A 25,316-nucleotide genomic window follows, 5' to 3' on the forward strand; every position below is an offset into this window, starting at 1 on the left:
TGAGTTTGTTCTTACGAGGTAATCTGGGCAAAGTTGACTAGAAGTTTGCCGTTCCTCTAGTTCACAGTTTTAAGTTCGCCATTGGCAATACTTTCTCTTTATGTTCTCCATTGTACGTGGCTGTAAATCTCTATGCATGAGGCATCGTTGATGTTTCTGGACCGCACGCATTAGATCTCATTAACCTTTTTATTTTAGCAGACCCGAAGCCCGACATGCGTGCTAGCTATGATGTAAAAATTGGCCCGGTCCTAGGGGCATAAAAAAGTCAGGCTCAGATGGGCTCGGGCTTGGGCTCAAATGCAGGGCTCAAGAGTAAATGATGACAGAATTGTCATTTTAAGTGAACTATCCCTTTAAAAATGACATTAAAATTCATCAATTTGCACAGTGTAATCAGTATTACAATGTCAAAGCATTAAATCGCATTTCAAGATTTAAAAATCAGCAGTTTTTTAATGGATTCCAGTCAAAATTGTTCACTATGCTACTTTAAAAAGCTTAGAATAAAAGCTCTTTAAACTGCATCAGAGATCAGATCATTCCTGCTATATAATAAAGACCTCTAATGTAAATCTCAAAACTAATGGACTGAGGAAATGTAAATGGCGCACTGACAAGGCAGTCAGCGTAACTGATCACTAATACAGCAGAAGACGTGTCAGAGCAGTCAACCTAAACTGCTCTGAGCAAACCGTTACAAGCAGTTTGCTGACTGTCCAATACAATGCAGACGTGAGGAAGTTCTGCAGGACACCTGTTTGAGTTCAGACCGACTGCTTCTGTTTATCGATTACGCATCAAAAGATGTACCTGGTTGGAGATCTGAACTGACGTTTTTCTGGGATCCTGCTAATTCTGCTCAGGAGAGTTCAGGATGTGTGATTAAATTTTAGTGCAAAGCTCAGCATCTTTGCCGTTCTCTGTCTTGACCGATTATTGTCATTTTATCGCAGTTTGCTCTTCAGCGCTCTGGCTGGAGAGAGTGAGCTAAATCAGTTTAGGTGATATACTTTCACCGTTTTTAGGAGCACAGTTTCAGAGTCTCTCTGTCTTTGAGTTAGGGATGTGATAGTAGTTTATAAGTGTACACACAGCAGAAAATCTCTACATCATATCCACTGCAGAAAACAGTCATAAATTAGCAGTTTTCTGTATTTTGTGATTCATGTTTTTATTTTTCCACATTATATTAATGCTTTTGAATTGCATTATGTTCTTCCAACAATTTTATATCCTTGAAATGTTTGGAAAAAGGGACTTTTATTAACACTTTTAATAGTTTAAAGTTATTTATTGTCTAGGTTGACGGTGGCGGCAGTGGGTAGCACAATAGCCTCACAGCAAGAAGGGTCGCTGGTTCGAGCCTCTGCTGGGTCAGTTGGCATTTCTGTGTGGAGTTTGGTATGTTCTCCCCATGTTTTTCGTGGGTTCCTCACCTGCTCTGGTTTCCCCCCACAGTCCAAAAGACATGCACTATAGGTGAATCGGGTAAGCTAAATTGTCTGTAGTGTATGTGTGTGAATGGGACTGTATGGGTGTTTCCCAGTGATGGCTTGCAGCTGGAAGGGCATTCGCTGCTCAAAACATATGCTGTATGAGTTGGCGGTTTGTTCCACTATGGCAACCCCAGATTAGTATTATATTATATTATATTATATTATATTATATTATATTATATTATATTATATTATATTATATTATATTGTATTGTATTGTATTGTACTGATTATATTATATTATATTATATTATATTATATTGTATTATATTATATTGCATTGTATTGTATTGTACTGATTATATTATATTATATTATATTATATTATATTATATTATATTGCATTGTATTGTATTGTATTGTATTGTATTGTATTGTATTGTATTGTATTGTATTATATTATATTATATTATATTATATTATAGCATTATTGTTCTTGTAATATATGAATTAGAGATATAAATATGCATAAATTGTCGAAAACACAGAAGACAAAATTTTCTTGTCTTGTTTTCTTGTCTCACATTCAATCATAAATTATCTGAAGAAAGTTGATTAATTTTGATGATTCGATTTTTGAGAATTTCACTCACTTTCCTTCAGCTTAAGGCTGATTTATACTTCTGCGTAAAGCTCACACGTATGCCCCGGCACAGCCTTTGCGCAATCACATAGCCCTTACCGCGGTTGACACCAATGCTGACGCGCACCTCTCAAAAAATTAAACTACACATCGCAACAATGCGTAGCACAAGCTTTGTTATTGGTTGGTAGCTGTGACCAGTGTGGACGGGACTGAAAGCCGCGTGAACACGTTGGATTGAGTGTTTACAAGTGTTGAGTCCCGTAAAGTAGCTCTAAATGGAAACTGTTTTTTTGTTTTATCTTATGATTAAAGTTGTTGCATGTCTGCCGGTTCCTGGCAACACGACTACGTGCAAGGCAGGTGGCGTGGGTCATGCCGATAACTCAGCGCAGTAGTATAAATCAGCCTATAGTCCCTGATAAATCATGTGTCTCTACAGTGGAATATACTGTACGGAGTGAGAGTCCAATTTTACAAACCAAACCAAGGACAAGACAAAGAACAAAACAAAACAAAACAAATTTTGGTTATGGCCCATAAAGTAGGACAGTCTATTTTACCACAAAAAAAACAAAACACAACTGATTTTGGTTATGGACCCATTAGGAACACTCTTTACTAAAAAGTGCACTGTCCATCTGTATAGCTTGTATATATGTGCAACAGTAACTAATCTTAGCACTGGGTCAGCTGCTGGATAGAAGGTAGCTTTTGGGTAACAGTAAACCTCCTTACTCTGCACGATTCTGCAATTTCACCTAACTGTCACTAAGTCAGACATATTAATGACACAGATTCTTTTCTGATAGGCCCCGGAGTGCTGGAGGTGTGCCAGATGGTCTCTCTCAAGCGTTCCTTAGGGATATGCTGTAATGCAATATTATTATGGGAGAGAAGCACTGGAAGCCGCTGCTGAGAGCTGTGGCTAACACTCACTAACAGGTAAAAAGGCTTTATATGAAGTGCAAAATACACAGTGATCATGTGACCAAATTACTGCTTGGCTGAGTGTCAGCATGACATCAATGGGGTGCTTAAAAGTATTCAGTTTCGCTGACTGCAGTTTTGCAAAGTCAATTTACAACCCATTTAAACTGAAACTGTATTAGGAATTTATTTTTTCAAGTCCGATATTCACTACAAAATTTGTAAAAATGTTAAAAAAATGTTATTAATAAACATTTATTAATTTTAAGACAACAGTTGACCACCAGTAAACATGCAGAATACTATTATCAAATCTATGAGAAAAAAAATTACGAAATAATAATTAATCAATTAAAAAAAATAATGAAATAAACAAAATAATAAAACAAAAATGTTATTAATAACATTTATTTATTTATTTATTTATTTATTTATTTATTTAAGATAACCACTGACCACCAGTAAACTATAAAATATTGGCTAATCTATGGAAAAAATAAATCAATAAATATATAATGAAATAAAATAATAAAAACAAAAATGCTTTAATAAACATTTATTTATTTTTGAGATAACCACTGCCCACCAGTAAACATGCAGAATACTAGCTAATCTATGGTGAAAAAAAATAAAAAATAAAATTTGATTTAGGGCTGGGCTAATAAACAATATTATATTGAATTGTGATAAAAATGTATGTCAATAACAATGATAAGCTCTGGACTTTTTTTTTTACTCTATATTGATCTAAGAGCCAATCACACTGCAGAAATGTGCAACAATGGGAATCTAAAAGTGTGTTGATATTAAGAGATGTACCGAATTTTCTGCCATCGAAAAATGATCGACCGTAAATATGTTATGCCATTTAATGGATCCTTTAAATTTTGGAAGAATTAACACCTTACTTCGAAATATCTATCGCTATTGTTCAATATGGAAAATAATTATCAACACTGCATTTTTGCCATATCGCCCAGCCCTAATTTGATTCAACAACAAAAAAAGTTTACAGTGTAAAAAAACACAACTGTGAAAAAAGAAATTGCAATTCTCATTAAAATAGGTCTGAATGTGTGTTAAGATGGAATCTCTGTGCAAAAATTCAAGAAAAACTGTGTATATCTCACAGGTTTTTTTTTCTTTTCCTCAGAATTTGAAGTAATAAAGCAGAATTGAGAAAAAAATATAAGTTAAAAAAAAATATGTTTATAATCTAATTCCAAGAAAAAAACAGAAACAAGACAGATTTGGAACCAGAATTGGAAAATATAAACTTACGACTCAACATATGATAAAACTACAAATTGCGAGAATGTATTATTATTTTTTTACACATTACATATAAATAAAAATAGTATCAGTAAGCATTACACTAATATTCCATTCTGAATGCATGAAATGACAATTCACCTCATGCTCATTTCTCATGTTTTCATTCCTCAATCCACCTGTTCAGTTCTACAATAAGCACTAACTTTGTAAAGTCTCATTACTAAAACAGCAGATCAGATCATCATCCCTGCTGCCATTAGGACCAAAGAACCGCCTGTGGAAACGATTGAAAAAAAAACATAAAAAGGTTGGCAAAGCTTCAAATTCTTCAAGAATCACTGTGAAGTCCTTTGTAACAAAATCGGGGGAAGAAACATTGGAATTGATATTGGGCTGCCTTCAAAATAAGCATCAGGACAAGGTGCTGTGCAAGTGACCCAAAGGCCGCTGAACACACTGTGAGTGTTGCACATCTCTGACTGAAATGGCAGAAACTGCTCAGACTTCAATGATCTCTTTGCACTTCACAGATATAGAGCAACTAAAGCTCACTTTTCAAAAAGGCAGCCAGTGTCACAGCTGAAGTTTGCAAGGCACCACAAAACAAAACCGAAAACATTCTGAATGAATTATTCCTTTTTTTTAGGTTTGGTAATACTTGGCTTGAAAACACACAATCAAAGGAAACTTAACATGCAGGATAATTCATAGGTTTTTTGCAGGTACATGCCACCTTAATTTGCTCACAAACAAGGCAGTCTATATGCTACATGTCATGTCTAATTTTTGAAGAATTTTTTAATATAGGTAAGAAGTTTAAACGCGAAGAAATATTTTCTTTTAGTTTTTTGAAAGAAATGCAGAACTTTGTATGTATTTCATTTTCAATTAAAGCGCAATTTTAAAAATGCAAACTAAATTTAATTGTACAATGTTTAAGATTCATTATTTAAATTAGATTAATTTAAGACAAATTATAAACCAAAAGATTAGATTAACTAATGAACTAAAACCAAACTAAACTAAAAAGCCATCTGCTACAGTTAATTTGAACCATTAAAAAAATATCTGGCAAAGCAAAAAATTAGGAAAGTATAGACAGATGGATACAAAATTCAGATTTAATAGGGCCATAGCTAAAGATTTTTGGAAAAAGTTTCAATTTTCAATGTTGTTTCAGTGGAGGATTTTAGACAGGAAAGCATTGGGAGCAGAGAGAGAGGAAGGATCTGCAAATGACCTCAAGCAGGGAATCAAACTCGGGTCACCATGAGCACTTCTGTGTCAGTTCAGTACCACTAGGCCAGAGATGCCCAAATTAGGGCCCGCGGGCCAAACTTGGCCCATGGTAGCCTTTGATTTGGCCCACTATCCCATCTTGAGAAAAAAAGTGAGAATGATGGGAAGGTTAGGGCCAATGCCTTCAACAGAGCTCGTCATTTCTAATTTTAACATAGCTTTTTGTTTGGTTGTTTAATTGTTGAGATACGAAATAAAAATAACTACATTTTCCAATTAAATGTAGTGCATTAATTGAATCTTAAAAAGTGTAAAGATCCTCGACAAGCAAATCAATGTATTCAACATTATAAATGGGATTGGGATACATTATAAATGGGCTATATACAGTTGAAGTCAGAATTATAATCTTAATCTTTGTATTTTTTTTCTTTTATTTCCCAAATGATGTATTACAGAGCAAGGAATGTCACAATAGGTCTGAAAATATTTAAATTAAATTATTATATGATAATAATATAAAAAAAAATTCTTAAAAAATATTTTAAAATCAGGAAATTACCATAGCGACTTTAATGTAACAGTTTGGTTTATTTAATTTTGGCCCACCACGCTCAATCAAGTTTTGTTTTTGGCCCTTCATAAGAAAAAGTTTGGGCACCCCTGCACTAGGGTATTGGCGCCGACCTGCAAGGAATACTTTTACAAGGATCTACATATTGTGCGAAGCAAGGCAGTATCATTTCAAAAGCCAGCATTACAGATGTTGACAAATCCATGACAAAAACATAGTGCCAACCAGCCAGAGTTTTGTTTTTTTTTTTGGGATGAAAATTAATGCTTCAACAATAAATTACCTAATAGATAGAAGGATGCCTTGGGTAGATATATGTATATAAAAAAGCTTTGTATTCTGCAAAGAGCAAACCAGAGGCCAGACTTGAATTCTAATGAATGGCTTATTCTGAGTAAAACCAGGCCTAGACGGATCTTTTTCACATTTTCTATACCGGTATTAAGGGATAAAATCTCTGGAAAGGATACAAACATTTTTAAAAAGTCCCTTAGTCCCTTATTTATCAGGGGTCGCCACAGCGAAATGAACTGCCAACAATTCCAGCATATGTTTTACGCAGTGAATGTCCTTCCAGCCGCAACCCAGAACTGGGAAATACCCATACACTCTCACATTCACACACACTCTCATTCACTAGGGCCAATTCAGTCCATCCAATTCACTTATATCATATGTCTTTGGATTATGAAAGAAGTCGGAGGAAACCCATGCAAACACGGGGAGAACATGTTAACTCCACAGAAATGCCAACTGGCACAGCCAGGACTCAAACCAGCGACCTTCTTGCAGTGAGAAGACCACAGTGCAGAATACCACTGAGCCACAGAATACCACTGAGCCACAGTGCAGACAAAAAAAAGTTTAATTATCTAAAAGTATAAAAATAATAATACTAACAACCAAATGCATAAGGACTTACAGTATGTTGAATTTTGAGAATTAAAAATAATCAGCACAAAGTTCAAACTTAAAAAAGAAAATGTTCTTGAAGTCTAAAATAATTTCTCAGATTAAAAGGATAAGACGAGCTAGATCAGGAACAAAATGCAGAGCACTTTATCACATGTTTAATGCAGACATGTGTCCATATGACGTTGTGGCTTAAATTAAAAATGGCATAACATAGATTCAAAAGTATTTCTGCACCCAAAACATTAGAAACGATGTCAGAGTTGAAGCCTGTGACGTTCACCAATGTGGGGACAAGGGTCGTCTGGCTGCAAACACTACTAGCCATGTGAAATCAGAGACCACCGGGATCTAAAGTAGGGGAAAGGGCACATCACAAGATTGCATGCCATGTCATCGGCAGAGCCAGCCTTATGAAAGCAGAATTTACTGGCACCATTAGAAAAGCCAAAAAGTCATTCCATGACGTGGGTGCATACAAAAAAATACATAGTAGAGGGGGGACCAGTCTATTGTTTGCATAAACAATGTGTTACCAACATTTTTCTAAATTTCTTCTTTTGTGCTCAGTAAAGAAAGATACTCATAAAGGTTTGAACAAGTAAAAGTGTAAGTGCATTTGTGATATCTGCATATTAATGACATTATGAGACACTCAAATGTGGCCTGTCACTAATTATTTTTAAGGACACAAACTCAATATTTTATCTTGAAACTGCTTAAACTGAAAAACATTTCAGATATTTATAGAATGCATGATGAGCTCTTTATGTGGACTGATTAATTTATTATATTTAAACATTTAAGCATTTCAAATTATTGCATTTCAAATCTACATCAAACATTTTTGGGGAAAATGCAAGAACAGTATTGTCTTTTCTAGAAACTACCTTTACAATATTACTGTACATGACAACTACATTTAAAAAGATCATTTGAGCATTTCCAATCATAAGTGGTCTGTCACTGATTAGTGAGGATGGAAACCCAAAAAGTTTTCTTGGAATGTCCCCAATGTTTAGATACTACAGTAGTATACAACATAGAATTAAATTTTAATTGGTACTTGGGTCCAAATCTGATTGTTCACTAGAATATTGCTAGTCTTTTAGCAATAGTAAAAAGACATTTGATTAAACACATCAAACATTATTACAATTGATGTGTTACATACCTGTAGTGAATTTATGAGTATATATTTACTGTTATGTTTAGGAAAATCTTTATTTTTAGCCTAATCAACCCTGAAAATGATTAGGCTATGTTTTCATTTACACAAAGTAAGAATGGATTTATACATTCATTCATTCATTGGTTTTCTTTTCGGCTTAGTCCCTTTTTTAATCTGGGGTCGCAACAGCGGAATGAACCGCCAACTTATCCAGCATATGTTTTACGCAGCGAATGCCCTTCCAGCTGCAACCTTATCACTGGGAACATACATACACACATACATACATTCACTACAGACAATTTTGCTTACCCAATTCACCTATAGCGCATGTCTTTGGACTGTGGGGGAAACCGGAGCACCCGGAGGAAACCCACGCGAGCACGGGGAGAACATGCAAACTCCACACAGAAATGCAGACTGACCCAGCCGATGACTACTTGCTGTGTGGCGATTGTGCAACCCACTGAGCCACTGTGACGCCCAGAATTCTACATTTCACCTTCATATACGAGTTGTCCCTAATTTATTCATTGTTTTATGGAAAGACATTAAAAATTGTTGCATTTGATATTGTATATTATATTATAATATAATTATAAATATTCATCATCATCATATATAGTTTGCCACAAATCTTTGAGATAGAAACTCAATATTTTGTTTCAGATATTAGGGATATATATATATATATATATATATATATATATATATATAATATATATATATATATATATATATATATATATAATAAAACAGCTTTTCTTTGACAAATTACATAATGAAGTTGTAAATTTGGATTTTAATGCATATGATCATCAACAATATAAATGTTATGTAAAAATAGAAAGTAATTAGCACATATGTTAAAATTAATAATATTATTATTAATTTATTAATTAATATATCGTGTCAGGATATGATTAACTCACATGTGGGCTACCACTAATTATTGAGGAGACACACTTGTCAAATGGTTACAAGATATATCTAAACTTTGTAGCATGAAAGTGTATATGTATTTTTTCATATTTTTACTTATTTCAAGGATGCCACCAATTGTTTTTCTTGCAAACCCTAAAAGTGTTTACATTTGGGATTTATATATAGCATCAAAGTTACAAGTATTTACCTTTATATGTAGACCTTACCTAATTTTTAAAAAGGATGCAAAGTCAACTTTCTACGACCCCAGAGGTTATTATTGCCACTTAACAAGGTTATATACCCTCATACGTGAGCTGTCATTCATTTTAAGGATGCTATGCTATTTACTGTATACCGTATGACAAAATAATTGGGATTATTTAGCCTTAATATTGGAAATTCATTTGTCGTCTACATATCATATAGCACTGAAATGATGAGTATTTACCCTCATATGTGGACTGTCACTCATTTTTGCGGACGCGAACTCGATGAGATCTGCCCTGAGGTCCACCAGAAACTTCACCCCGCCCTGCACCCTGCTGATGTGGGTGAGCAGCTGTCGGTACCGGGGTGTCAAACTGTACCGTAGCCTGTCCTCCACCTGCAGGATGGTGGCCACATCCCGCACCTGAGCCTCGATCAACTTCGCGGCCAGATCCGAAGCCCATCTGTGATCAACCCCAAATCATGAGACAACTTCTCCAGGAACTCCAGCCTCAGCTCTTTCTCTAAACTCTTGTAAAAGTGCATGAACTCCAGACTGTTGGATTCGGGTGGAGGTGGAGATTTGTCTCTCATCTCGTAGGTGGGCAATGGGGCCACAGTCTTTCTCAGGATCTCCTCCATGAGTTCGTGCCCTGCGATGGAGGAGCGTGGATGCATGTTTTGGAAATCCCACACCCGGAGTCCGTGGATTGTTTTTAGTACAGCTCTGTGTCGATAAGACTTTAGCAAAGAGCGCGCGACTGTACTTAAGTGGAAAGTTATCATTGCGCGCCTGTCAAAACACGCACCAAATAAACCGTCTTGTATTATGTTGCAACACGCATTTACTTCCGGGGTCTCTTAAAGGGGCCACGCGCCGTTTTATGTAAACGACCAAAATGACTACAGGATACTAAATGGAAAGTTGTATGTTGGATGGTTGTTATCATACAAACTCTTCAATTTAAACAAAGCATAAAAAGGAATTAATGGCTGTAGAGAACATTTTAGTTGTTCACAAGCATAAGTATAGGTGAAAATTGTAATGTATTAAAAAATTAACTGGCATAAAACTGAGTAAATAAACTTGACGTTATCCATTTTTAACAGTATTAACTGGTAATTAAATATTTTAAAATGTGGTTATTTAGCATTAGTCTTTTAGTGAAAGCAACCCAGATAGCAAAATGAAGTCATTTCAATCTAAGTTCTCTTGCACATCAATCAACTTTGATCACGACATCGATTCAACGTCATTTTACTCATCGCATCGGGGTAATGTTAAAACAACGTCAGGCACTCCATTCAATCTAACCTGAAATCGACCCCAATTGGGTACTTACCAACGTTGAATCGATGTTGATTTTCAGTCGATCAAAACGACATAAAAGAATCCACAAATTTTTGGTTTGCTTTGTCTGCCTAATGTTGAAATTATGGGTGACACGGTGGCTCAGTGGTTAGCACTGTCGCCTCACAGCAAGAAGTTTGCTGGTTCGAGCCTCAGCTGGGTCAGTTGGCATTTCTGTGTGGAGTTTGCATGTTTTCCCTGTGTTTGCTCCGGAAGCTCCGTTAGAATTGAATAAACTAAATTGGCCGTAGTGTATGAGTGTGAATGTGAGAGTGTTATGGGTGTTTCCCAGTACTGGGGTGCAGCTGGCATCCGCTGTGTAAAACATATGCTGGATAAGTTGGTGGTTCATTTAGCTGTAGCAACCCCTGATTAATAAAGGGACTAAGCTGAAAAAAAATGAATGAATGAACATTGAAAAAAATGTTGATTTTAAGTCAATCGGAACAACGTAGAATCAACACATATTCAACATAAAATCTATCCAACGTCCCTTTAAGGTATTGTATGGTCTTTGGTGAAAGTAACAAAATGCATTTAATGTAATAAATAATTAAAACAACAAACAAATGACTAAAATACGGTTGTTTTCTGCCATTTATTATTAGGTATTTAGTAAAGGGGAAAATAAAAATTACAGAAAAAATACCTTATTGGAAGGAAATCCTAAAATGTAATTTGCTAGCATAACTAGTTCAACTAAGCATTACTAATTAAATTAAGTTAAATTAAGCATTTAAGCAAAAGTAAGTAACCAAGTGATTGAATAAATAAGTAAATAAATATAAGGTTTGTATTTGATTATGTTTCCTTTATCATTTATATTTAAAATAACATTTCAGAAAATAAAATAAAACAAACACTTGTCTTATTGCACTGTAATTAATTTTGCAAATAAACTTGTGAAGTCTAGAGCTTTTTTTTTTTTTTACAGACAAAATGAGAGTAATCCTATGGAGAACAATACCTGCAAAAACAATAAATAAATAATCTCACAAATATATGCATAAATGTGTAAATCTATAAATTCCTGCATAAATAAAACTAAATAAATAAATAAATATGCAAATAAATAAATGTATATAAAAATACACACATTCCTGCAGAAATAAATATTTAAATAATTAATAGTGCGGGCAGGTAAATAATTAAAGAAATTACACAAATGTTGGAGGAATAATAAAATGCCAAACTGAAAGTGGATTTTCCCCCCCTTCAAACGTTTATTCATTATTGAACGTAGTTCCGTATTTACTTTCCTCAGGTCAACATGCTAATGAGAGGGTGTGTCAATCATCAGAAGCCAGTCAAAAAAATCAAATGCAATATTTTTCTAACGATCAACCAATGATAGCATAAAGATCGCTGATACAATTCTGATAATGCAGGAATTAATACATTTTTATATATTTTTTATACATTTATGTATTTATTTGCATATTTATTTGTAAATTATTTTATTAATGCAAGATTTTATAGATTTATTTACTCATTCATTGTTATATTTGCTCATAAATTATAAAAAAAAAATTTGTGCAGGTTTCGTCCTTCATAAAAGTTTGCTTTTTTATAGGGACAAAAGCAATTTTTTCATTTATTTATTTGTTTATTTTATTTTATTTTTTATTGACCATATAGTAATGTACAACAACTTGGCATTAACAGTGGATCTTTACATTAAAAAAAAAAAAAAAAAAGAAAACAGGTGCAAAAAAAGAACAAATTGTCTACATAAATAATATGTTACATAAAATATTTACAAGTAAAATACATAACTAAATATAATAAAGTAATAAAAAAGGACTAGGGGTTTTCCTGTAGTTTACACTTTTCTATCAAAGACAGATGATTAATTGCACTTTTTTGTTTTATTTATCTTAAGGGGTTTTATATATGAAAGAATCTCATTATAAAAGGCACAAAACGTTGGTTTCACCTTCAAATATTTTGATTTATGTATGTAAAAATTTTCAAGCACAAGGATGTTGATTAGAAAGGGGAAAAAGCTAATGTTTTTCTTATGAGAGTAATCGCTGTGTTTTAGCCAATCAGAAAACGGCGAGGTGACAAATAAATTACTGTGTAACCAATGGAATGCGATTAAGGCGGGAATATCTTTTTTATCCGCCCAATGGCAGAAGCGGAGTTAATTGCGGAACCTGTTTGGAAAAGTCATGTATTTTGTCAGTTCCATTTTGGTGTCGCTAACGTAAGCTGTGCGCATGCTATCAGCAAAGTAGCACGTGATCTTAATACTTTTTAAATTCATTAAATAAATAAATATTCCTTGAACCAGGTAATTTCAGCTATATTTTAAATCTAGCATAAACTGAATTATAAAGCACCCACGACACTAAAACGTCGACTGTTTGATCGAGAGCCACGTGGATCCATTAAAACTGCATAATATTTGCAGGTATGACGTTCACGTTTATTAATTCAAGCAAAAATTATGTTTTTACCATGCTAAACGAGTCAGTGTATTATGTTTATGACGTGTTTCAGAAGATATTAAGACACCTGCTTTGTACAAACGCTACTTTCAGTCATAATGTAACCTAAATGTGACACTTTCAGAAATGGCTGAAAACTCCAGCTCTGTGAACGCCATGGAAAACGAGTTGAAAGATGATCCATGCTCGAGTGAAGAGGCATTTTCGTGAGTACAGACAGCTGTTATTGAAATTACAACACGCCATTAAACCCTTTAATACATCACAAACAAATGTTACACTGTATGTCCAATCACATCACATCCACTTGTACTGAAGAAAGAAAAAAAAAGCCTCTTGATCTTGACTTAATGCCACCCTGTAATTGTGCTCTAGCTGGCACACGTTCCATTCAAACTCACACATCACCTCTAATGCATCTGTGAGTTCCCTATATGAGAGTACAAGTAGGCTAAATATTTATTATTCAGCTGAGAATAAGCAAGATTTAATGGCAACACAAACAACAGCTGCACATTATTACACACAGTGCTGCACTTTGCTGCAGAAACGCCTTTCGTGTTACTGCGAAAGATGGAGACAAATTGAGCCTCCCAAACAGATGATGTGCACCAGAAATTTTAAATCTAACCAAGTGTGAAGTGAGTGCCAGAGAGCTGGCATTCATTATTTAGAGAGTTGTACTCCATCTTCTTTATGAATAAATTATTTTACTTTGATATCTAATGCATTATATGGGCACGCTAACGCCGGGGACGTTCATCCGTCTTTGGCATTTGTAATTAATCTGATGAAAGACTTCGACACCTGTAAGTGTTGCTGACAGCAGCCTGTTGTGACGAGGCCTGCTGGCAGACTGTCACACACTCCAGTGAAGGGAGAAGTTTATTTGCAGTGGGATAATATGGATTCAGAACTCTTCCATTTGAATGGTCTTTTTATGTCTACCCTTATCTCATCTATTTACAGTAGTGGTGTAACTGAACTAGATTAGCCTAACAATACATTTTAAGTAATAATTTAAAGTAGTACACTTAAAAATGTAAAAATGTTTGACTAGTAAAACTGCCAATTTTCTAATTCAAAATGGCATAAATATAAATATATTTTAAAAATGTACAGTCCAATTTACATATTTCATGATCATAATGTCATAATAGGCAAATAATTTTAATAAAGTACAACATATGATGTTTTACTGTCACTCTTATATGCAGAAAATGAGTATTTCTGTGTCTGTGTTTAATCCTGTGCATGAATATGGTATAGTTAGTGTAGTGTTTTACATAGTTTATTTTGAAATAAAAATAGCAAAATTTTAGGTTAGAGTTACATTTTCGCTGGAAGAAACGGCTGTGATGATAAGGTAAACCCCAAGGAAACCCGATTGCTCCTCCATGACATTGGGGTACAAGTGATACAAGTGTTTCTATAGCAAACAACTGCAAATATGCAGATGATATAACAATCTAACACAGAAAACAGCTGTGATGATTGTGTGAACGCAGATGAAACCCGATACTCTGTGACACTGGGGTACACGGGGTATCCGCGGATTCTTAAAAAGTCTCAATGTCTTAAATTTCAAAAACGAAATTTTAGGCCTTAATTCTTAAAGGGCACATAGTTTACCCCTTTTTTAAGATTTAATATTAATATTATGGTTCTTCTGAGTGTGCTAGTTTAGGTTCAGTTTAAAACACAATTCAGATTTTTTTTATTATAATGTGTTAAAAAGTGTTATTTTGGGGGCGTGTACACAGCTCGCTGTTTTAATTATAAAGTTATAAAAAAGTTTAAATAGTTATATTTGCAATTTTCTATGTAACTTTACACCCTAATCTTCGTTCTCCTTTTCCCCTCATATTTATTTCATATATATTTATTTCACTTTTGCTTCGCATTCTTCTTGTCCTCACCCTTTTTTGTTCCTCCCGCAGAGAAAAGCCCAAGAAAACGAAAGCAAAGGCCAAAGGCAAGACAAAGTCTCAGCGTGAAGGGAAGGCGAAAACGCACAGGAAGGTAGTTTTTCAATGTCACCATTAATTTTCTTTCGTCATGCCCCTGGGATTCTCTCTTCAAGTCCGGCTTAATTAAGAGGCCCTGTTAGCTTTGCTGTAAAGGAATATTTATGCAGACATATCATTCAGGGCTGTTACGGAGACCCAAATATAACAAGAACAGACTGCTATACGGAGCATAACCTAAAAGCATTTAGTCAGCGAGCAATCAGAACATCAGATTCATAGGTTACAAAATCCTAGATATAACAAGAATAGACCGTTACGCAGAGGGAAGCGAGCAGCGCCGTCTTCTTTCTTCGGGGCGGTTGCATGTAACCACTCATTATCTGTGAACGATAGTAATAGTATTTTGCCATTATGCAAGTCTGTTCTCTAATGCAACCTACTTCCAACCATGCAGATATTTTTGTAGTGGAATATGATTCTCCCTGACAGCTCCGAGCGCCGGTTTTGGCCTCAAGTGATCTAGATGGCTTTCCCTGATAGCAGGTTGTAAGCCATTGATTAGACTGGGCTTCCCTGTGGTGCGTCAAACTCACAAATAGCCCTACTTTCCCATAGCACTTTCAAATTAGCATAATGCAGCTTCTTGGGCTTCTTCTTTCTTTGATATTTCCATATATTGCCTCTTCTATATTTATTACCTGACAGCCTAATACAGTGCTTTACTTGTGCTTGGTGGGCTTACAAAGGAATGTCCTTGTCAAGTTAGTTAGTAGGTTGCTTGAATACTTTTTTATCTATATTTTTGACGTAAATCATAGTAAGATGTTGATTAGTTTTAGTTGGTATTAATACTGTTATTCTGGAAGGACAGATTGAAATGATTAAAAGTGGCTAAGAAGTAGTTTTTAGCACTAAATCAGCATATTAGAATGGTTTGACAATAAATAAATGACTGCTGGAAATTAGGCTATTGTACATGTTAAAGTACAACAAAATAGAAAAGTTATTCTGAACCATAAACGGATGCATTATTGCTGATCATAAAAGGCAGTAAATAAGTCTGTCATACATAGAAAGAATATCAAATGCAAGTGTTTACTTTATAAGGTTAGTTCACACAAAAAATAAAAATGACTCGACCTCATGTTGTTTCAAGACCTTCATATTTTATTTCTAGGGCTGGGCGATAGAGCAAAACAAATTATCACGATATGATGTTTCATATCATTCAGTATCGATAATTGAATTTTTTTTAACAATCCATTTAAAATAAAGTCCAGTAGATTTTTATTTAACCACTTTATTTTAATTTACTAATATTACTGAGGCAAATAGTTTTAATAGTCAAAAATGAAAAAATAAACAAAAGTATATTGTCTCTTATGTCTTATAATAAATAAACATAAGTGTAAAAGAGACTCTTAAACTTGATAAAGCGCATGGTTTCCTTCACTACTGCAACCATTGCTGCAGTTCAGATAAGTTTTACTTCTGGAGAAATGAAAATGCACTGCAGTGTTTGGGTGCTCTGTGTTTGTCTGAGGTAATTAGTCTACCATTATTACTGAAATGAAGAAGGTTGCTCACTGGTTCGAGTCCCGTCTGGGTCAGTTGGCATTTCTGTGTAGAGTTTGCATGTTCTCCCCGTGTATGGGGGATCCAGTTTCCCCCTCAGTCCAAAGACATGCGGTATAGGTGAATTGAATAAACTAAATTGGCTGTAGTGTATGCACTGGGTTGCGGCTGGAAGAGCATTCGCTGTGTAAAACATATGCTGGATAAGTTGACGGTTCATTCCACTATGGTGACCTCTGATAAATAAATGGAAAATTAATGAATTAATATTACTGAAATGTGTTTCATACAAAGTGTGAAACTGGTTTGTTCTAGTCACATGAATCGCGGTGCGCTCGAGTCATTCTAAAAGGTTGAGATGCTTTCAACTAGGTGCAATTGGGAAATTCAGGCACGCACGTGCACTCCATGTCGTGTGCCTCTATTGAAAATAACAGACTTGCACAGTCCTTAAGCTTATTGGCCTGCGCTCAGCTAGCCACATTAATAAAAATATAGCAGTTCATACTGAACTATTTTTTATCGATATCGACAATGGTGTACAGTCAATAAATGCTGATATCATTTTATCGCCCAGCCCTACTCATAGACAGCAAGATTCCAGGCTCATTCAAAGTCTAGAAAGGTCCTCTGTTTCAAACAAAGGAAGTTGCATGCGGGCACTGCACAGTGCTTATGATGGCTTACAATATATTGACACAGGAGAAGAAAATGTTGAATAAAAGCATTATTTTTGTTTTATGTGTGCACAAAATAGTCTCGTAGCTTGATACTATTCAGATTAATCCAATTAAGTCATGGTCTGTTTTGAGAGTGTTTTTTGGTACCTTTCTGGAACTTTCTAATAATGAGTTAGGACTATTGCTGTCTATGGAGGATAAGGGAGCTCTCAGATTTCACCATAAATATCTCAATTTGTGTTCTAAAGATGTACTAATAAATCACACGAGGGGAGTAATTAATAACTAAATTACATTTATGTGTGAACTAACATTTTAATTACTTTAGTTAAGGTTCTAATAAATAATATTTTTTTTCCTTCTCCCAGATGAAAGCTTCGAAAGAGGAGATCCTGGAAACTGAATGGCAGTGGTGACGGAAGGTACAGTGAGACTGCTGTGTCAAAATGTGACTGTATTTCTAATTGCTATACTTGCACATATAGTATCTCAGATCCAGGCTTTTGATTTGGAGAAATGGCATCAGCCTAGCAGCCAGCAGCTGCTCTTGGAAATGAGTTTTAATCCATTTACCATTCAAATATGCAATCATACTTTTTTTTTTCTTTTCTCTCTTGCCTTTGGAGTTGATGAAAATTAATTCTGATGATTTGAATGTGCGCAGTTCTGGACAATATCCATTCCGTTTTTCTTGCTATATTGGCTGTCTTTCAGGAAATTAATTTATTTATTGGAAAGAAAGCTGTGGCATGTCAGAAAAGCAATAAGTGAAAAGCATACAGATCAGACTGGGTGGGAAAGGAGGGAAGGGGTCCTGGAGGGGGGCATATATTAGAGCCTGAGGCGTAAATCTAGGAGAGAAAACATTTAACATGAAGTTGTATTTCATGCGCAAATATAAATGTCGTTTTATAAAAAGTGGACCATCTAAAACTTCTCTTCGACTGTTTCTGTCTCACAATAAGCACAGCACATCTCTAATCAGGGACTTGGACAATCAGACACTTTGTAAATCAAGTCCTGCTGGAGATTGCAGGTGGGAGGCTGATTTACAGACAGAGGTCAGACATAAAACCTGCTGAAGGTGTCCGAGTGTGCTTTTACACTTAATCTCTCCCAGGAAGTTCTCTGCTGAATTGAACCGTTTGTTATGGAAATTGTAATTAATTGATTTGGTCTGCTCACCTCTCACCACATCTGAATCATGCTTTATGGAAATTGAAGCTTGCATCTCTCCGCAATTATCCTTGGGCGTAATTGCTGTAATTATATAATTATCATCATTGGCCATTAAGCATTATTGTGTAATCACTGTAATTTAGTCATTGTCATTGGTCAATGCATATTTGTCCTTTGGGTTTTTTTTAGTAGACTGAAGTTTTCACAGACTTTATACGTGTTTTTCTGTTTTAGGTCTCATGTAAATGTTAAGGAAGAGCCAAGGGAAGATCCAGACTTTGTAACAGAAAATAAAGGGAAAAAGAGGAAAAGAAAGGCGGATAATACAGATGGACTCTCTTCTACCTCTGAAGCACCTTTGTAAGTGTTTTTTTTTTTTTTTTTTTCTAAATCAATAACCAGTTCCTTCTACTTTTTGATGTAATTTTTTTTATTTAAATGGAGAGTTGCTAATGCTGGGTTTACACCAAATCTGAGTTCATTACATTTCCTCCCTTATCAAAAGAAAAACCCCAGGCAAACAAAAGCAAAAATAAATGAGCAAAGTAAATTCGTCTAATAAAGGATACAGCCAATGGATGAGCCAACTTCATAGTACGCACCGTCTAGGGATGGTGCACAACATGAAGTACAAGAAAATATAAAATCATATTTTTACTGGGATTTGAATTCGAGAGCTGACCAGGCCAAAATAACAAACAAAAAATTCTTTATTTTAAATTTCTACCTGATCAAAATGAAAAATAAATAAATAAAATTAACTACCCTTACTACCTAACACAAACAGAGGTTTTTACAAATAAAATGGCATCATACTCCTTACTATCCTAATATTAAATGCACTATTTACTGTACAGAACAAGCAACTAGTGATGTGACGTTGTGCACAGAGGCTTCGAAGCATGTATCAAAAAAGCGTTACATCTCGCAGTAAAGCAGTGTACCATTGCTTGATTCGTTTTGCAATCATCACGTGATCAGTGACGTCCGAAGCTTCATTTTTGCCTATACCCACGTGACTGCTTTGAATTTTGATTAAAAGGTTTAAACACCCTCGTATAGTGAGTGATTAGGCGTTGATTACATACATCTCTACTGTTTTAAAGCACTGCACCGGTCTCACACACCAGTAATTAAACTAAAATGCAATAGTAATTTATAGTAAAAAGCTTTTATGCCATAATAAAGTGTATTAGTGTATTATTTACAACAAATTTTAAATAATGCCACACTGCATATTATAGTATAGTGTGTAACTGAGGCCAGCTGGTGAGTGCAGCACGAAAGCCGCACTCCCATAGCCTCCTCCTTAGAGCATTCGCCTCCCGTGCAGGGATCGCCGGTTCGATCCCAACTTGGAACGAGTGGGTGGGTGAAGGACCAGTTGGACACAATAAATGTAAAACTTTTGAATACCTTAGATTTTACTACAGTCATCGGTGGTGTAATGTAACCATACCTTATGTGTAAAAACAAAACTGCAGTATTTGAGTAATTTGTTTATATTACTGTTGGTGTATTACAATATGAATGAGTTGGTCAGTTCTGAACATATTTGCAATACAGTGCTTTAACCAGGAGAGGTCCTCATCGAGCTCTGATTTGGGAAGCTTCGAGTAACGTACCTTTTTCCAACACAATTGAGTCGAGCGTTTCACAGGATCAGAAAGCTTTATTTCACCATCACTACAAGCAACCATTTTTAAGGGACAATCCAAAAATCAATGTCAATGGGTAAAGGTCAAACAAGCCAGTAAAACAAAGTACCAGAAACAGTACTCGCAAATCTCAATAGTCACAAGCTTTAACACATACAAAAACGCTGTCTGCACTATCCAACATGCAAACATTTCAGAGAACACAAAGCAAGTGACCTAAACAAGATGGCTGCCAAGGAAGTTATGTCGTGGCTTTTAAAATACTGTAGGCCAATCAGCAAGCAGTCAGAAGTGGCCAGTCAGGTGTTTTCTAGGCAGAGCAGAGAGACAGATGAGACATGATAAACCAGGGTTGTAACACAGACAGTTTAATTGCAAACAAATAAATAGACATGAATTTCCTCAGGGCAGCACAAATGATGTGGATTGCACAATTGTGTTTGCCACAAACGAATGGAATTCACTTCAATTGCATCTTCCCTGCAAGTTACAAAATTCAGCTTTGCAGAAAATTTACACTAGGTGAAAGTATCCCTCAACTAATCTGGAAAGAGTGACTTGATGTGATGCTTCATGTCTGGTGTGAACCCAACGTAGTTGTGCCACTTTAACAGTTTAAATTTGAATATCCTTTTAATGTTTGTATCTTTTTTTTATTTTTATTTTTTAAATGAGTTAGAATAATGAAGCTGCTGTCTTTTACAGATCAGTGTTTCCTATAGGATTTTTTTTCCAGCTGTCAAACTACAGTATTATAAGAGTCCATCTATTAGTCCTATGATGGAACTAACAGCATGGGTGAAGGTTCAATGTGCGTAAGCCTTTTTAGCACATGTGAAAAGAAATGTTTTTATTTGTTAATTTATTTTAATTTGTTCCCAAATTTTATTCTGACTCCAATTTATAATAACTTAAATTTAAATTCATCCAATTCAAGCTGATCACCTTATAGGTTGTGATTAGGTCTAATTTAGATAGATTAACCCAATAAATCCTTATTTACAGTTAATGGTTCATCGTTTACCCAAAGTCCCTTAGAGTCAGTATGCTGGCCGGTTACATCTGCTCATGGACACATCCTCGCCAGTTCTGATTCTTAGCAGATAAGCTAATTTCCTTTAAGTAATAATAAGCCGCCCCATGCTTGCTCATACTTAAAGAAAGTTTGATTTAGCCACTAGATTATATCATACTAAGTCAGTGATTGTCAGAAATCAACAGGTCTCTAATGCTGTGCCTATGCTCCATCCATTGAGTCTGAATGTATGACTAATCCAGGCCGTAGGCTGCGGAAACATCAGCCTAAACAATCTACTAGATTTTAGTGATTTCAGGAGATATTAGAGTTAAACAAGAATTTTACATTTATTTGTCAGGCAAAGATTTTCCATTCAATTCACATAATTAAAATAAGCCAATCAAGATTGTACAACATCAATTCCTCAAAGATACATTTAGAGATTAATACCTGACCATGCAGAAATGCATTGCAGCATATATGTCCTGATGCAGAGCTCAAAGACTTCTACACTGCAAATGGGTATCCTGACTACAGGATCCCACAGACACTTGTGCACATCTCCCTTAAATACTCAAATCTCCATAAATTCAAGACAATAAAATCTTCACCAAGACTCTTGCCTGGTCATGAGTTGATGTGAAGACCATGTTCCCTGGAGTGGAGCATCTGGCAAAGATCTTATCAAAGTCAAAACCCAAATTAACTAAAATATAACAGTAAAATTAGGATCACTTTACCAATCACATAGAGACATTTAAAATGACACCGAACATGAATATAAAGCCACAAGATACACCATATTAAAAACGTAGACATTATATGTGGAATGTAAGTGAGCTGCTCTGGTGGAGAAGGTAATGTCCAAGGCAAAGAGAGAGGCTCAGGATACATGATCGAGACAACCTGAACAACTGGCTTCCTAGCTGATCATCTTCTCAGATTAGAAAACTTATTGTTGTAGTGCCTGACCATTCTCATGGTCTTGTCTTGTGTGGAAACGGTTTTCAGGGTTTAATATTATGGAGAGATATAGCCATCCTTACAGTACCTATGGCGCTTTTTCAATGACAAATATTGTGAGTGCAGCATTACAGTTTGAGATCACATTCATATAATAAGAGTATGCGAATCTCTTTGCTTGCATGCCGATTCCCTCTGTTTGTACACAACTTCTTGGACCCCCTCAAATATACGCTACTCAAGTGCAGATTTTCTTGTGCGCTCAAATAAACGCTGCTTAGTGCGTTTATGTAACGAGTATGTCTCCAGCATTTATTAGATTTGCTAGGATTTTTAGATTTTGCTACAGAATGGCATTGAGGTGTCAAACAAAGTGAAACGGCTATGTACTCAAGCAAGATAAAGTCATTGTATGCAGAACCATAGACCTTTATCTATAAATAAAGTATAACAGGGTGTCCGCGGCGTCTTAAAAATATTAAAAGTTGATCAATTATGAGAAAATTAAGGCCCTTAAAAGGTATTAAAGTCTTGATCGTGTTTTTTTTAAGTGTTGTCCAAAGTGTTTGACTACAAAAATAAAGCATAAATATATTTATTTTCCTCCTACTATTAGCAACGGCGTGCTCGATCAACGCGATTGGTTCGGGCCAGGGTGTTTCCCGCCAAGCTCCTCCGTCCGGGTGATGTCACGTAATTTGCGACAAACATGGGAAGGTGATGTGACGCTCTCCACATGTAGTGAAACAATAGAGCGAAACAGAAGGCAAAATGGAAAAATATAAGTTTGCGTACTCCTGGCTGGAGAAAGATGAGTTAAAACAGTGGCTGAAGCCTGTCGCTGAAAACAACCACGTTATTTATCCTTTCAAACTTTTCTTCCGAGCTTCTCTGACTTCTATTGCATGGTTGTGCTTAATTGATTTAACTACAACTGTTTATTAACAACTGTTTAAGTTAAAGGTTTGATGCTGATTAGAACTTGTAGTTAAATATGAAGTGGCTTAAAGTATTCTGAGAAGGTCTTTTAAAAAGTGTTAAGATATTGAAATTACCTTTAGGATTCCTGTGTATATCCTGTATAATTATGGAAACTGTTTATCATAACTGAAACCTACGTTGTGTTTGCTGGCCTCACGCATCCCCCCATTCAGTCAGTCAGCATGTAACCTTAAAGTGTTAAGCAAATAACGCACAGCACTACTACAATTACAGAATAGTTTGCTCTGTTATAATTCACTTATATTTGATACATTTTGGTGTGATTTATAACCTGCTATAAATAAATAATAATAATAAATAAAAAACAGCAACAACTGAAGGTTTTAAATGAGGCTGTAATGTAGCCATGGCAGGAATGAATTTTGGTGTGGCGCCCCACCATGAAAAAATGAATGTAGCAGAAACCATGCAGTACATTTGAAAGCAGGGGGTACTGCTTACTTTTATTACTATTTATAGGAACTTGGATCCATTTATAGCATCTTGGATTACTGTATTTTTCAGAATATGGTCCTGTTTTATCATCTGAATCATGCTGCAACTTATATTCCAGAGTGATTTAGATTATGCATTTAATGCAGGCAAGAAAAACACGTGTCAAGCTTACACGTTTCGATTGCTACCTAATGAAAAAAAAGAGACATGCAAGTTATCTAGCTCAATTACACATCTCAATAAAACCACCATGACTTTTGCCTCAAACTCATAATTGGCTGCTTATGAATAATTATTAGCAACTGTGTCGACTATTTTCCCAAGCTGAGCATTTTTTTTTCCTATTGTCAATGGAAGTGCAGCATTTAAAAAAAAAAAAAAGTGCTATATTTTTAATAGCTCTGACAGTTGTACAAGTGCTTACAGACTTAACTACCTTTTAGAACTTTGGGGTCAGTATATATTTTTTTAAATATATACATTTTATGGACTTTAAAAAAAGCTTTTTCTTTTTTTTGGTTATGATAACTGAATGTTCAGCAGCCTTTACTCTACTGTATAGTGTCATGTGATTATTCGGTAGTCTTTCCTTCTGTGCTAATTTGAATGCAGCCCAAGAAACCTTTCTCATCATCAGTGTTGAAACCTACTTCCAATAATATTGACTTACATACTGATTGTTATTGCTGTTTGAAATGTTATTGGAATTAAGAGATGAAAAAGGAGACCTTAAATGTATTGTCTGCTCTGTTTCTGAAAGGCCAAAGAAGAAGAAGAAGAAAGTTGCAGAAGGGCAGGAAAACGCTGTAACAGCAAAGAAGAAAAAAATGACGGAAAAAAAAGAAAAGGTGGGCTTCATATCAGTGTGCATTAGTGCTATATTGATTATTGAAAGAACAAATGAATGACCAAGTGCTTAAATGATAGTCATTTGAGTATATGAAAACCCAACACCCCCAAAATCGGCACATGCTGCAATGAAGGAACATTCAGATGTTCTTAGATACTGTGCTTCATTAACTTTTACATTATCTGTAACTCTCTGTACTATGCAAAGTTGGTTTTACTTTGATATCACCATCAGGTTATTTTTATGTGCATTTTATTTTTAAATCTTGGTTGAAACTTTCTACTTTGTTTTTCATTCAAATCACAGAATTGTCATTTCATCATCTTTGCCATTCTTCTAAACTGCCTTCTGCAGGTCAACATCAGCTTGTCCTTCACAATCACCCAACTGTTTGATGGATTTAAAAGGGCATGTCACAAAAGCGATTGCCTGTGTTGAAAAGCCGTCATTTTATTCAACAACTGTAGCTCTCCTCCTTTGATAGTAATTTTAGTGCTGCAGAGAGCAGTTTTGGAGAACAGTTCTGTCTTGCAGAGCAACGAATTTTGTTCTCAGGAGAAAGCGTTTATAGTTCTGTTTTTGGCTCACTGTGAAAAGATGCTGTCCATGTCTTCACATCCCCTCAGGGGTTCATTTTGGTTAGGTGTCGTGTCCGCTTTCCCATTGCAGACTTCACTTCTTTTTGCTTCAATTTCATTTCTTTGGGTAAATAAATGGTTTTTGTCTCCTTTGGATTTGCTAACATTTCAAACAGAAAAGTTTTTTTTTTTTTATCTGAATGGCAAAGTGCCATTTGTCACTATTGGGTTTCTTCATTATAACAAAAAAAGTGCACAGTTAGAGAATATCCTGCAAGTTTTACCTC

The 25,316-nt window shown here is 35.2% G+C and overlaps 2 protein-coding genes across 2 annotated transcripts in view; one reads left to right on the forward strand and one right to left on the reverse strand.

Annotated features, from left to right (window-relative positions):
* The window catches only part of mlycd (malonyl-CoA decarboxylase), a 30,702-nt gene extending 20,590 nt beyond the window's left edge, over positions 1–10,112 (reverse strand). Inside the window, 2 exon segments of the mRNA XM_056478499.1 lie at positions 9,559–9,797; positions 9,800–10,112. Of these exon segments, the coding sequence (XP_056334474.1) occupies positions 9,559–9,797; positions 9,800–10,103 (543 nt within the window). The 5' untranslated portion in view covers positions 10,104–10,112.
* Positions 10,113–14,479: 4,367 nt separating this feature from the next.
* The window catches only part of zgc:173742 (DNA topoisomerase I, mitochondrial), a 58,580-nt gene continuing 47,743 nt past the window's right edge, over positions 14,480–25,316 (forward strand). The window contains 6 exon segments of the mRNA XM_056478031.1: positions 14,480–14,487; positions 15,062–15,143; positions 17,715–17,750; positions 17,752–17,768; positions 18,760–18,885; positions 24,362–24,449. Of these exon segments, the coding sequence (XP_056334006.1) occupies positions 14,480–14,487; positions 15,062–15,143; positions 17,715–17,750; positions 17,752–17,768; positions 18,760–18,885; positions 24,362–24,449 (357 nt within the window).

This window comes from Danio aesculapii, chromosome 18 (genome assembly GCF_903798145.1).
Source record: "Danio aesculapii chromosome 18, fDanAes4.1, whole genome shotgun sequence".
NCBI classification, from domain to species: domain Eukaryota; kingdom Metazoa; phylum Chordata; class Actinopteri; order Cypriniformes; family Danionidae; genus Danio; species Danio aesculapii.